The 13,772-nt window shown below is 37.8% G+C and overlaps 1 protein-coding gene across 3 annotated transcripts in view; it reads left to right on the forward strand.

Annotated features, from left to right (window-relative positions):
* The window catches only part of bel (ATP-dependent RNA helicase bel), a 312,654-nt gene that overhangs the window by 239,054 nt on the left and 59,828 nt on the right, over positions 1–13,772 (forward strand). For all 3 annotated transcript variants that reach the window (XM_090413999.1, XM_090414000.1, XM_090414001.1), the window contains one exon: positions 6,573–6,656. In XM_090413999.1, coding sequence (XP_090270125.1) covers positions 6,573–6,656 — 84 coding nt within the window. The remainder of the gene's footprint in view (positions 1–6,572; positions 6,657–13,772) is intronic.

Here is a 13,772-nt window from a genome sequence, read left to right on the forward strand (position 1 = left end):
TGGTGATGATGACGATACTTTTTTCTTTACGTAGTTTCAGGAGAGCTGTACGTTGGGCATATGATAAATTACTTTTTGGCGGCGAAGAATGCACGAGGATGTTGGCTACGTCAAGTCTGATGTTGTTAGCTATCTCCAACGGTAAGCGACCGATTCCCCGTTCGATGTTCACCATTACGTCAAGCACCAGCACTTCCTTCGGAGCGACGGCAAAATTACGGCCGAGGCAAAGGGCGCTGACGGCATTGTCGTTGAGCCTTTTGGAAGAGAGGTTTATTACTGTCTGGAGCGGTTGAATTTGTGGTTGTGGTTTGTTTTTCACAAGGTTGCTATATTTCTTGATGTGTTTATTTTTTATTTTTTGGAATTCTCTCTGTGCGGAAGTTTCCGAAATGCCAGAGAGAATCGACCAAAGTTCAGGGTTAAGAACGGTGAAGAGCTCCGAATGTAAGGAGCCAATGGCAGCGTTCGTCACTGCGAGGGTAGCTCGTGTAGAGGCGATTTGCTTGCGGAGTAATGCCCGGCTGGCACGGTTATATATATGAAGTGCTTTTTTGGAATGGAAATTGATCTTCATTTTAACGCAGTTTGGTATCACTCTTGTATCCCGACATCGTTTTAATGTTTGGAAGTTTGACCAGGCACAGGATGGAAACCGGTGCCACCATGGGTAATTAAAGAAGTTGACACAGCGATTGTCAACAAATCACACAAAAATGTTGCTGGTGGTAACAGTGCCCGTGGAGTAGCATGACAATTGGATCTGCCTTATTCCATGGTATGGAAAGTGTTGCACAAAATTATTACATTTTATATATACAAGATAAGCTGTGCTACATGATGATTATGATAAGCAACTGACATTTGCTCTATCATTTCTGGTCAGATTGGAAGTTGACAGTGCTTGGCCTTCGAAAATTCTGTGGGGAAATGAGGTGCATTTTTATCTGAACAGGTCTATAAACACCCAAAACTGTTGAATTTGGGCTTCCATATCATCCCACATGCTCCAGAACTCATGTGCTGAAAATTTACCATTTGGTGTGGTTTCGCAGCAGATTTTATAATTGGGCCATTCTTTTTTGAGGACATCACTCTGACAGGACCAGTAGCTTATTCCATTACCACACAGAAACAATGTTATATTTTGAATTTCATCATTCTGCAACTTCAGCAACAAAGATGTCTGGATTAGTCCATTTTTATACAAGATGGAGCACCTCCCCACATTGCACAACCACTACAGCAGCTTCTACAGCATCGCTTCACAGAAGAAAGAGTGATCATGCATCTTTTCAGTTGCATGGCCACCTCGCTCCTCTGATATTACCCCATGCAAATTTTGGTTGTGGAATTACCTGAAGGCTGTTGTCTTCGTGGCGTTGTCTCGGACTTGGTAGCCTTAAAGGACAACATATCATGGACTGTGGGGAACTTTCCTTCAGAGATGTTATGTTCTGCTGTTGAAAATGCTGTGTACAGGATGTAATTTCTGGTCTGCAAGAACAGTGACCACATTGAACCATATCGTCTTTTGCCTGAATTTGGTGAATTCAGTGTGGTCAAGTTGTGCAACAGGTTTGTGACAAATGCTTCAGTTACTGTAATTACTGTGTTAATTAAATTGATATTTAATGTTTTATTGTTGTGTTATCATAAGTGCAGCACATAAAAGTAATCTTTCATTTCAGTTTAGTCTTTGTTATTCATTTGTCTGTCCAAGTTAGTAAGAACTTGTATATAGAAATGGGTAGACAACTAAGCTATACTCTGGAAAGGAGCAGCATGGGTTTACTAAAGGAAGGTCATGTTTTAGAAATTAGCTCATGTTTTATAACAATGTTACAGCGAGTTGGATAAAGGGAATGGATACACTATGATAATGTTGGATTTTTCATAGTGTATGCAACAGCCTTTCATGTGGTACCCTATCAAATGCCACACGAAAGGCTGTTGCATAAACTGGAGAATATGGGATTGGAATATAAACTCTTGACTTGGATCAGGGGATGGTTGACAGTTAGATATCAAAAAGAAGCGGTATACAATGGGTCTGAATACGCCAGATTTAAGGTGACCAGTGATATATCTCCGTGATCAGTCCTTGGGCCATTATTGTTCAATCTGTACATTAATGACATCAGGCAGGGTTTAACAGGAGATGTGCAATTGTTTGCTGATGATGCAAAGTTAGGCAGGGCAATCAGGGATGCTACTGATATTCAAATCATTTTCTAAGTGCTGAATATGCTGGAAATTTGGGTAGATGGAAATGGCTAACAGTTTAATGTTAGTAAGTATAAAGTTATGCACTTTGGCGTGATTAGATTTCCAGCAGCATATTATATTAGCTGAGTTATGCTACAAAAAACTGAGGAGGCAAGGGATCTTGGCATATTGGTGGATAGGAATTTGAAGTTCAAATATCACATAGCGAAAGTTGCAAATACAACTTGGAGGATAATTGCGATACTGAAGCTAACCTTGACATGTAAGGATAAGGAAGTCATTTTGCCTCTTTATAAGGCTTTGATAAGACCACACCTGGATTATTGTGTTCAGATTTGGTCTCCCAGATTCTCCAAGTGGATAAAGGAACTGTGGAAAGGATGCAAAGAAGAGTTACAAAGATTATATCCAGATTATGAAATTTAGATTATGAGGACAGATTGCGAGTATGTGGATTTCAGACTCTGGTTAACAGGAGAAAGAGGAGTGATATGATAGAGGTCTATAAACTTTTGAATAAGTGTTACACGATATCATCTAGTGAAATTTTTCGTTATATGGAAGGTAGAGAGAGAACACAGGGTCATTCATGGAAGTTAAATTCATTTGCAGTCAAGAACGGGATAAGAGCTAGGTTTTTCTCCCAGAGAGCAGTGAGTGAGTGGAATAGTTTGCCTTTAGAGATGCATCTTGTGTGAATGAATTTAAGGGAAGGTATGACAGCTGGATTGAGTGATTTATTTATCCTCCCTTGACTCTCTGAAGGTCTCTGATAATAATAATGCTTTTTTTTTTGCTTTGCACAGTGTTATATTCCTCCCTATCAACGACTTTTCGAACTCAATTTTTTTTCACAGAATTCTTCTTCCTGTGTGTTCATTAGTCTCCATACTAAATTTAGTGACATTCCAGTTATTAGATTGAGCTACATAAGGCTCTGAATAGGGGAAGTTTAATTATGGGCATCCTGTACATACAAAGTAAAAATAATCAGATTTATTAACATTTATTAGTGATATGTTATTTGTGCAGTGGTTAATGCCATCAAAAATAAGATGAATGCTATTCATGTCTTCTCTCACATTCAGCATCTGCCTTAAACAGTTAACTGATTTGTTGTACATTCTTTATTTGTTTAAACTAATGTTTCACTGGAGATAGATTTCGTTATTTTTTGCAAAATATTTGATGTTTCTTGCAAAATTTTCTTGCGTTTTGATATTTTCACTGTGCTTGTATGTTTCTATGCTATGTCTGAACTACAGTTATATTTAAAAGTTTATTAATAATGATGATTTCTAGAATTAGTTGCTGTAGGTGAAACTGGGAAGACAAAATTGTAATTTCTCCCCCCCCTCCCCCACCACATAACTTCGTGTTGCTTGAGTTTTTTTTTTTTTTTTTTCAGGCATAAGCTCTTGGGCTAATAAGCATTTTCAGTTATTATTCTGTGGCATGGTCACAAGAATGGCACATTTTCATTTAGTTAGCATTCTAATTTGAAATGTCTAGAGAAGATGTATTGACGTGTAATAGTTTAATCACTTGGGATTATACAGTGGTCTTGGTAGTAATGTGCTGTGGATGCTGAAATCTAATTGGGGACTTAAATTTGAATTATTTCTTCGTTATGACCCAGCCACCCTGGTCTGTCCCTTTCTTTCTTTGTTTGATACTCTTGTTAAAGTTAAGTATTAGGATGGCTAAATTATTGTAGGAATATTTCTATTAAATGGTTTGCCAAATTTAACCATTTAATTTGTTAAAATTCGTTACACACTTGATGTGAGTATTTTATGCAATGGATAAACCTGAGTTTGAGAAGAATATTTAGCATCAAGTTTAGAGTATCTTCTTATTATTTCAATGTATCACCAGTGCTGTGACACATCGTCCTTTTCATACATAGCCCAATACACGTGAGATTGTGTTCATCTTGCATATTAGATTTTCATGCTATAGACATAAGTAGAGAATGGAAAATTTATGTTTATCTCCATGATGTAAAACTGTCTTTAGTGCTATATGATAGTAGGAGACTCTATTCATCCTTTTGTGATAAGGTAAAACTAGACAGAAGAATTTTAAATGTATGATATTACATCTTGCATTACTTTTTAATCTTCATTAAAAATTAATGATTATAAGGTTTAAGGCAGATGCTGAATGTGAGAGAAGACATGAATAGCATTCATCTTATTTTTGATGGCATTAACCACTGCACAAATAACATATCACTAATAAATGTTAATAAATCTGATTATTTTTACTTTGTATGAAGAATTTTAAATGTATGATATTACATCTTGCATTACTTTTTAATCTTCATTAAAAATTAATGATTATATTTGCATACAATCATACTGATCAATAATGCCATTGCTAAGTTCCTGTGCTTAGTTTAGTTTATAATATGGTATAGTGACAGTTTTTTAACCACCTATTTTTATGTAAAATACACTATATAGACGTGCATTTAGAATTATTATTACAATTTACCATTCATTTCCATTGTCTTCAGTAATGTTGTAATCTCCTGCAATTTAAATATTTAGTGCTGTTTTATTAAAAACTGAAATATTTCAAGAATTTCATGAGATTTTATATTATCTGAGGTTTTGTCACATTTTATAGTTAATGTACTTAGGAATTGCATGGCTATTTATTTTAAGAAATATGAATTATCAAAGATCATATGTTCATAATTTGTATCAAAAATTCTTATTGTGTACATCTGGAGCAGTAAAAGTTCCCCTACCTTAAAATTTGCATTTCATTAATATAAGTACAGTCATACCCCGAAGTTACGCGGTAGGTGGGACCAAAAAAAAGCATGTAAGTCGAAAATTTGCATAACTCGGTATAATTTTGCATGTAATTTATATATACAAACATACAAAATATTAGTTAATTGGGACCAAAGGTTTACAAAAACACCTATATTTTTTAAGAAATATAATCATAATTGTAGTTTTTCGTACATAAAAAAAAAGTTATTTTGATGTTGATGGTTTTATAAAATCTAATAGATTCGTCTGACGGCATAATGTCTTTTTCTTGTCACGCAAAATTTCTTCAGCAAGCTAATGATTTTTTTATTCCTTGCCTTGTTGGCTACAATTCGTTCCTCAATAGAATCTATGTCCTCCAAAATCTGTGGATTCCTGTAGATCGAACTTCTTTGCTAGCTCACAAATTTTCATTCTCCCTTCAAAATCCTTAATAATGTTGAGTTTTGTTTCCAAAGTCAATGTTTTTCTTTTCTTGCTAGCTGTAGAAGAATCGGACTTGCTTCTTTTGGACGACACTATTATTTTTTATGTGATAAAATTCTTATCTAGAACATAACATGATAATTCATATTTCTTAAAATAAATAGCCATGCAATTCCTAAGTACATTAACTATAAAATGTGACAAAACCTCAGATAATATAAAATCTATATAATATAGAATCTATGTCCTCCAAAATCTGTGGATTCCTGTAGATCGAACTTCTTTGCTAGCTCACAAATTTTCATTCTCCCTTCAAAATCCTTAATAATGTTGAGTTTTGTTTCCAAAGTCAATGTTTTTCTTTTCTTGCTAGCTGTAGAAGAATCGGACTTGCTTCTTTTGGACAACACTATTATTTTTTATGTGATAAAATTCTTATCTAGAACATAACATTAAACAATTGCAAGGTTTGTAGACTATAAAAATCGTGTATGAATGGGGACCGTGCAAAACACATCAGTGCTTGTTCACAACATGTGCGACACTGGTGAATGCGGCTGGCGCCGGAAAGATCCGACTAGTGGTGAGGTGTGAAGCGGGACGGGAACACGTACATATAAGAAACCGCGTAGCTCCGGATTCATGTGAGTCGGGGTATGACTGTATATAGTTTCTAAGTTGAAACTCACTCTATTTTTGTGATGTATTTCTAAACAAAAAATTTCATTTTTTTTAATTTTTTGCTATAAATGATATAGCATAATTTATAAAATTGCAAAAGCTTTTTTTCAAAAAAAATTGGAAGGAAAATTTTGTCTGTCACCCTTAATTTATATCCCATTGGTTACTATAATATTGGCAAATAGCCTAATGTATATTTCTCTGTGAATTTCATGGAAATTATCTTTGGACATATTATCTAATACTTAGTATACTGCATAATATAATATACTGTCATTGGATTTCCTGCCATACAATTAACATATGTTTTAAGAAATTTGATAATGGACTCTATTAGCAGTTCTCTCTAATCAGAGTCCACAATCTGAGATTGTCGGTCTTTTCCGAAAGTGGATGGTTGTAGATCTTTTATCTTTAAGTGGCTCATGTTCACCATCTCCTTTACAGAAGAAGTGCCTCCAGGAAACCCCTCCTTAACACTTGATATAACGAATTCGACATTCCAGACTCCTAACTTGCAGCCTAAATCAAGTAGGTGTACCTTACTTTAACTATGAATCTCTTTTTTAACTGCACTTTTTTTTTTTAAATCTGAATTCTTTATACACACACTAATCAGTGATTTGTTTAGTGATTGAAATGTAACTTAGTTTACTATTGCGTTATATTTTTAAATGTTTTTGGTCTGTGGTGCTATAACATATTTCAATATTTGTCATCCACAATTTCTGTGATCCACTTTTATTTTTAATACATCTTCGAGGCCCACTCTTCCTAATTGGGTTGTGGGGGCAAAAGCTGCAAGAGGAACTTCCAATGGTCACGATCCTCTGCCACCAAGCTCAGGTGTTCTGGTGGGATTCCCAAACGTGTCCACCCAAGTTTTGGATATAATCTATCCAGCGAGTCCTTGGCCTTCCATGTGGCCTCCCACCCTCTGGCTTGGCAAAGAGGGCCTGCTGAGGGAGCCTCTCTTGTGGCATTCTGACCAGGTGCCCGTACCAGCGTAACTATGATCTCTCAACACGGAGAAGCAGCGGTTGAGTATTGAGGGTTTCCCGAATTGCAGAGCTTCTGACTCTGTCGAGTCTTGTCGGCCCCACAACCCCTCGAAGGAACCTCATTTCAGCCGCTTGGATTCGTGTCCGCATTCTTTCTGTCATTACCCAACTCTCATGACCATAGATGAAGATGGGGACATAGACTGTATTGAAGACAGCCAGCTTTGCCTTCTGGCTTAACTCCTGCTTCAATACTACCGAACGGCCAAGCTCCCGCAATATTGAGCTTGCTAAGCCAATTTGAGTATCTAGCTCTACGTCCCATTTTCCATCATTCGTGAATATGGACCCAAGTTTTGGCCACACTGATGTTCATTCCGGCTTCTGCACAAACAGCTACAAACCTATCCAGGGTCCACTGGAGGTCATCTGTGGAAGAGCTAAGCAGAACTAGGTCATCTGCAAAAAGCAGACATCCAATGCTACATCTTCCAATTCTGACACACTCACTGCCTCGGCTGTGCCTATCAATCCAGTCCATAAATATTATGAAAAGGAGGGGTGACAGAACACACCCTTGGCGGAGGCCAACAGAGACTGTGAAAGGTTCAGACTTTGTGCTGTTTACCATGACACAAAACTCTGGGCATTCATAGAGGGACTTGATGGCAGCTAATAGTTGACCATCCACTCCATATTCCTGTACTACTTGCCAAAGCTTATCCCGAGGAACCCGGTCATATGCCTTCTCCAAGTCCACAAAACGTGTAGACATTCTTGGCATATTCCCAAGATTTCTCAAAGACTTGCCTTAAAGTGAAGATTTGGTCAGTTGTGCTTCTACCAGGACGAAAGCAACATTGTTCTTCCTGGAACTTTGATTCAACTGTGCTCCTGCACCATCTTTCCAAGCACTTAGCATACACTTTCCCAGGCAGGCTGAGCAGAGAGATACCACGATAGTTACTGCAATCCTTCTGGTCTCCCTTCTTAAAGACTGGTATTATTATGCCTGTCTGCCATTGCTTTGGTGCTCGCCCAGATATCCAAGCAGCCTGACACAATCGAGTCAGCCAGAGAACACCGTCTCGATTTAAGGCTTTTACAGCAGCCTTGCCCGATTTTAGCGATTTTATTGCTAAATGGACCTCTTCTGCTGTGAGACTAGTCATTGCCCCGATCTGCACCTCTTTGATGTCCACAACTGCTGGGCCACCCGGGTTAAGAAGGCTCTCAAAGTATTCCCTCCATCTGTGGAGGATATCCTTCTCGGTTGTTAAAAGTGCACCATCAGAGGCCTTAATTGCCCTTGCTGTGCACGATTTCCTCCCTCGAAGGCGGCAGATGGTCTGCCAGAATGCTTTGTTTGCATTTGCATAGGATGAATCTAATCTTTCTCCAAAGGATTCCCAAGCCTTCTGCTTTTCTGTCTTTACTGCCTTAGCAGCAGCTTTTCGTGCCTCAGCATACTGCAAACGCATCTCAGGTGACCTAACTCTAAGCCATGTTAGGTAGGACTCCTTTTTTGCCCGGACAGTTTTTTGGACTTCTTGGTTCCACCAAGGTGTCCTTTTCTCACTGCCCGTTGCCACGCCGAGCCGCTTTCTGCCACACCATGAGAGTGCAGAGGCAGTGACAGCTGTTCTGAACAGCTTCCATTCCTCCTCAACATCTGCAGTATGCTTGGGAATCTCTTTAAACCTGGAGGAAATGTCATCTGCAAAATTCTTCCTCACAGCCTCATTTTTCAATGTCTCCCATTTCACGCGGTATAGCTGCTTAGGCCTACCAGCGTTGATGGTAACATCTGGTTTCTGAAGCCGTAGAGTGCACACAACAAGGTGGTGGTCAGTTGACAATTCTACCCCTCTTCTCACACGAACGTCCAACACTGAGGAAAATAGGTCTGCTGAGACTATAAAGAAGTCAATCAGAGATCTTTGTTCTAGTGTATCCCTGTACCAGGTATACTTATGGACTTCTCGGTGCTGGAAGAAGGTATTCATTGTGGACAAGCTCTTAGTACAGCAGAAGTCCAATAATTTCAACCCATTAGCGTTAAAGTCAGGGGCACCGTTCCTCCCAACCACACCCCTCCATGTCTGGTCATCTGTTCCAACATGTGCATTGAAGTCGCCCATTAGCAGGACTGATTCCATGTCTGCCACCCTGTCAAGAGCAGCATCCACTTCCTCTAGGAAGGCAGAGTATTCTGACTCCAGATTAGGTGCATAGGCTTGCACCACAGCCAAATCATGGTTTTTCATCTGAAGCCTTAATACACATACCCGTCCCCCCAATGGGATCCACTCAGCAACACAGTCTGACAGCTGGGGGCTTGTGAGTATCCTCACACCCGCCTGAGCAGACATTGTCGGGCTCACACCAGAGTAGTGGAGCTTCCACCCCTTATCCAGGTCGACAGTTCCAGACCTTCTCCTCTTGGTTGAAGAAAGCCTGACTAAGTCTAGCCGGGCTTTCTTCATCAATAATTTTAATAGTAAATACAATCTCATTTATCTGATATCTTTGTTTTCAACTTACTTAGTTAATATGCATTATACTTACATAATATTTTTATTATTAGGCATAGAATTTTCACCCAAGAATCCAGGGCATCTTCAGTAGGGCTTTCAAATTGAAAGCCCTACAAGATGCCCTGGATACAGGATATAGAGTAGCTTGATCTAAAATATATTGAAGTCTTAACTGTACAACTTTAAACAAGATGATTTAATTAAAAAATTTTATTTTTTAATTACCTATGGTAAGTGTGGAGAGGTACTATTTCCTATAATATGGATACTTTCAGTCCATCACTACTGTTCGGATTCATACATGTTGTAAGGTTTCACAGTTTTTTTGTATAAGTGTTCCATATAATAATTACTTTTGTGGAGAACCTTAATCATCTTCCAAAGGAATTCGATGTTTGGTCGAGATAGCGTATCTTGCAAGTCCTGACATGAAATTTACTAGAAATTAGATGTTCATCATGATGTATGACTGCAGATCAACCAGTCTTGCCAAAACGTGATAACTCAGAATGGCAGGAAATATGATAGAATCCAGGATTTGAAAGGCAGAAGTTTTATCTTTTGCAGAGCCTAAAAAAGGCAGAAATGTTGTTATAAATATCTTGTAGTTCATCAGAGAAACCAATGTATCTGCTAGACTGTATTTAAACTCTCATGTTTCCGACCTGAAGTCTGACACCAAAGTGTGTGCATTGCTTGGCAACCAAATATAAAATGTGAAATGAGTCAACTGTAGGCCAACAGATTTAAGTATTTCTGCTATTCCTTCAGACACTAAACATTGCTTGAGTCTCTGAACATAAGGAATGGCAATACAATGGACCACCATTTTGGGAGCCAGGTAAGAAAATCATATAGTTATTAATGATTTTGTCAACATAAGACTCTGTGAAGTCATTAACAAGGAAGGTAGGCAGGCAGGCAGGCTTTGTATAATTTCTTTCCTGAGATAGCAGCACTTCAATAGAGCACAGAGAGTGAGCTCGGTGTACCAGAGTCTTAATGTTGCCAGATTTTTGACAAGGATGATGAAAGAGCATTAATGTAAAGCGCAATATGGGTTTCTTTCTGAAAATGGGGAAATGAAGGCTACCACCTGGTTGATGAAGGAGAACTAGAAAGCAAATCTGATTGTCTTCTTTTATCTCATGCAATAGTGGAAATGACTCTTGAAATTCAAAAAGGGAACTACAAGGGTCAAGGTGGTGGTCTGAAAAGTTCTCGGCCTAACAATGAAAAAACGAATTTATAATTTCAAAATTATTTTTATTTTTCAATATAATCTCACTTAAGACTAATACATTTATTCCAGAGCTGTTATTCCCTCCCTATAGTGGTTCTCAGTAAGATCTGCAAAATACCCCGCTACAGCTGCAATCACCTTGATTCGAAGAAAAATGCTGACCATTGAGGAAGAGTTTTAGTTTTGGGAAGAGATAGAAGTCAGAGGGAGCCAAATCTGGGTGGATGTTCCAACAATTCATAGTGCAGATCCCTTAATTTTCCCATTGCCAAAACACCTTTGTGGACTGCAAACCGGGTCTTTTCTCATGAATTTTTTTGTCTAGTCTGGTTAAAATATCGGAATAATATTCCCCAGTTATTGTTTTACCCATTTCAAGATGATTAATAAACAAAATGCCTTTAGCATCTCAAAACACTGATGCCATGACCTTTTCTGCTGATGGAACTGACTTTGTCTTCTTTGGTGCTGAACAACTGCCTTTGTCCACTGTTTTGACTGCTGTTTGGATTCTGGTGTGTGTAATGGTGAATCCAAGTCTCATCCATAATAATAAATCGATGCACAAAATTAGTTTTATTCGTTAAAATGCTACAAGCATTATTCGGAGATTTTCATGTGAGTCCATTTTTGATCTGCTGTGACCAGGCATGGCACCCATCTTGCGCAAAGCTTTTTCATTTGCAATTCTTCATGCAAAATATATCCTACATGTTCTTTTGAAATGCCTATAGTCTCAGCAATTTCATGCACTTAGACTCGCCGGTCATCCAATACCATATCATGCACTGATCATGATTTCTGGTGTTGTTACACTTTTTGGACGTCCTTCATGTGGATCATCTTCAAGGCTGGTACAGCCATGTTTAAACTCAGCAGCCTATTTCTTAATTGTCAAAAACAAAGGAGAAGAGTGCCCATAAGCTTCTATGAACTTTGAATGAATTTCTTTACGTGTTAAACCTTTGTTTACAAAGAATTTTATAACCTCACTATACTCAATTTTATCCATTTCAAGGGATACAGACAACACTTTTGCTTCAGACAGCTGTGAAACAAACTACTTGATAGAATGACTTGCAATTTCACTTGGATGCTTATGACAGATGTACCAACTTAGGGGAAAAAAATCTTGCCGATAGTGTTGCCATCTGTCAAGGCTGAGAACTTTTCAGACCACCCTCATGGTATACTGCAAGGATATCATTCACAGATCTGTACCATAAGAACAGTTTAGGAGTATCTAAACTTGTGGGTAGGCTTAAGGGCAGGCAGCCAATGACTGCCTTCCCTTCCTGGACACACTGATCACACGTTTTCCAGAAGGTTCCTTATCATTTTCGGTTTATAGAAAACCCACACATACAGGGAAATATTTACACAAACAATCACACCATCACCCTTCTCAACAATATGGTATCTTAAAAACACTAACCTATAGAGCTAGAGCAATCTGTTCCAATGGCATTGCTCTCACTGCTGAACTTTCTCACTTGCGCCACACCTTCCTTACCAATGGCTATAATCTCCATAAGATAGACAAAATACTAAATGCTATCCAGAAATCTCTCCCCACTATCTACCACAGAAGACTACAACAAAACTATCACCATCCCATACATTTAAGGCACATCTGAAAAGATATCTAGGGTGCTTAACAAACACTAACTGCGCACTGTATTTAAACCTTATGTGAAATTGGCAACTCTCATCCGTTCACCTAAGGACAGATTCACTCCTTTATCACATGCAGGAGTCTATGAAGTGCCCTGTTCTTGTCATGAATTGTATGAAGAGCCTACTATAGACAGACAGGAAGAACTGTGGTCATCCACCTCAGTGAACACAAAAAATATATCCGGCACTTTCGCTATGGCAAGTCGGATCTGGCAAACCATGCTTTGGATACCCTGGCACACAGGATCAATTGATAAAAAAAATAAAAGTACTGCACAGAAGCTTCCACAAGTCAGAGAGGTTGTTCCTGGAATCAACAGAAGACTTAAAACATACTCCAAACCTTAACAAGTATGGCTGTATAAATCTACCAAAGATTTAGGAGACTGTCATCCTAAGACCAAATTAATATTGATTTTAATTTTATTTTTTTCAAAACTTTGGACTACTGTTTTTTTTTTTTTTTATAACTTAGATGGCACCATATTAGGACTTTAGTCTTGTGTTGCACGCTGCAATTACTTATACTAGCCCCACTGTTACACTGAATTGTAGTTGTCTCGCATTTGTAATGAACTTTGTTTGTGTGCTCTGAAGATGCTGGATATAATACCAGCGAAATATTAGCTTTTAAGTTAATAAATAGTTATTTTCTTATTTTCTGTGTTTGATTCAATACCCGTTTATATTCAGTATCTGTTTGACAGATGCACCAAATATACAAAGTATGGATGGTGAACCAATTACATATGAAGAAATAGAATACACTCTAAGTCAAATGAAAACAGGTAAAACACCAGGCCCTGATCAGATTCCTATCGAATTGTTAAAGAAATTAAACGAAAACACGATTAATGACCTAAAGGTTATTTTTAATAACATCTATGATACATAATACATCCCTGATGAACTAAGAAAATCCATTTGTGTCACTATTCCCAAAATTCCAAGAACTTTTGAATATTCAGAATATAGACTAATAAGTTTAACAAGCTATATTACAAAATTATTACTGAGAATAATCCCAGAAAGAATAAAATGCACTTTGTCAATAGCAATAAAAGACACTCGATCAAGTTTTCGAAAAGGCAAAGGTACAAGAGAAGGAATTTTCAATTTGAAAACATTATGTAAAAGAAGCCTCCATAATCAGAAAAGCATATATCTTTGTTTTATTGATTACACCAAA

Source organism: Typopeltis vanoorti, chromosome 24, assembly GCF_054136105.1.
Source record: "Typopeltis vanoorti isolate ZY-2024b chromosome 24, IOZ_Tvanoo_1.0, whole genome shotgun sequence".
Taxonomy (NCBI): domain Eukaryota; kingdom Metazoa; phylum Arthropoda; class Arachnida; order Uropygi; family Thelyphonidae; genus Typopeltis; species Typopeltis vanoorti.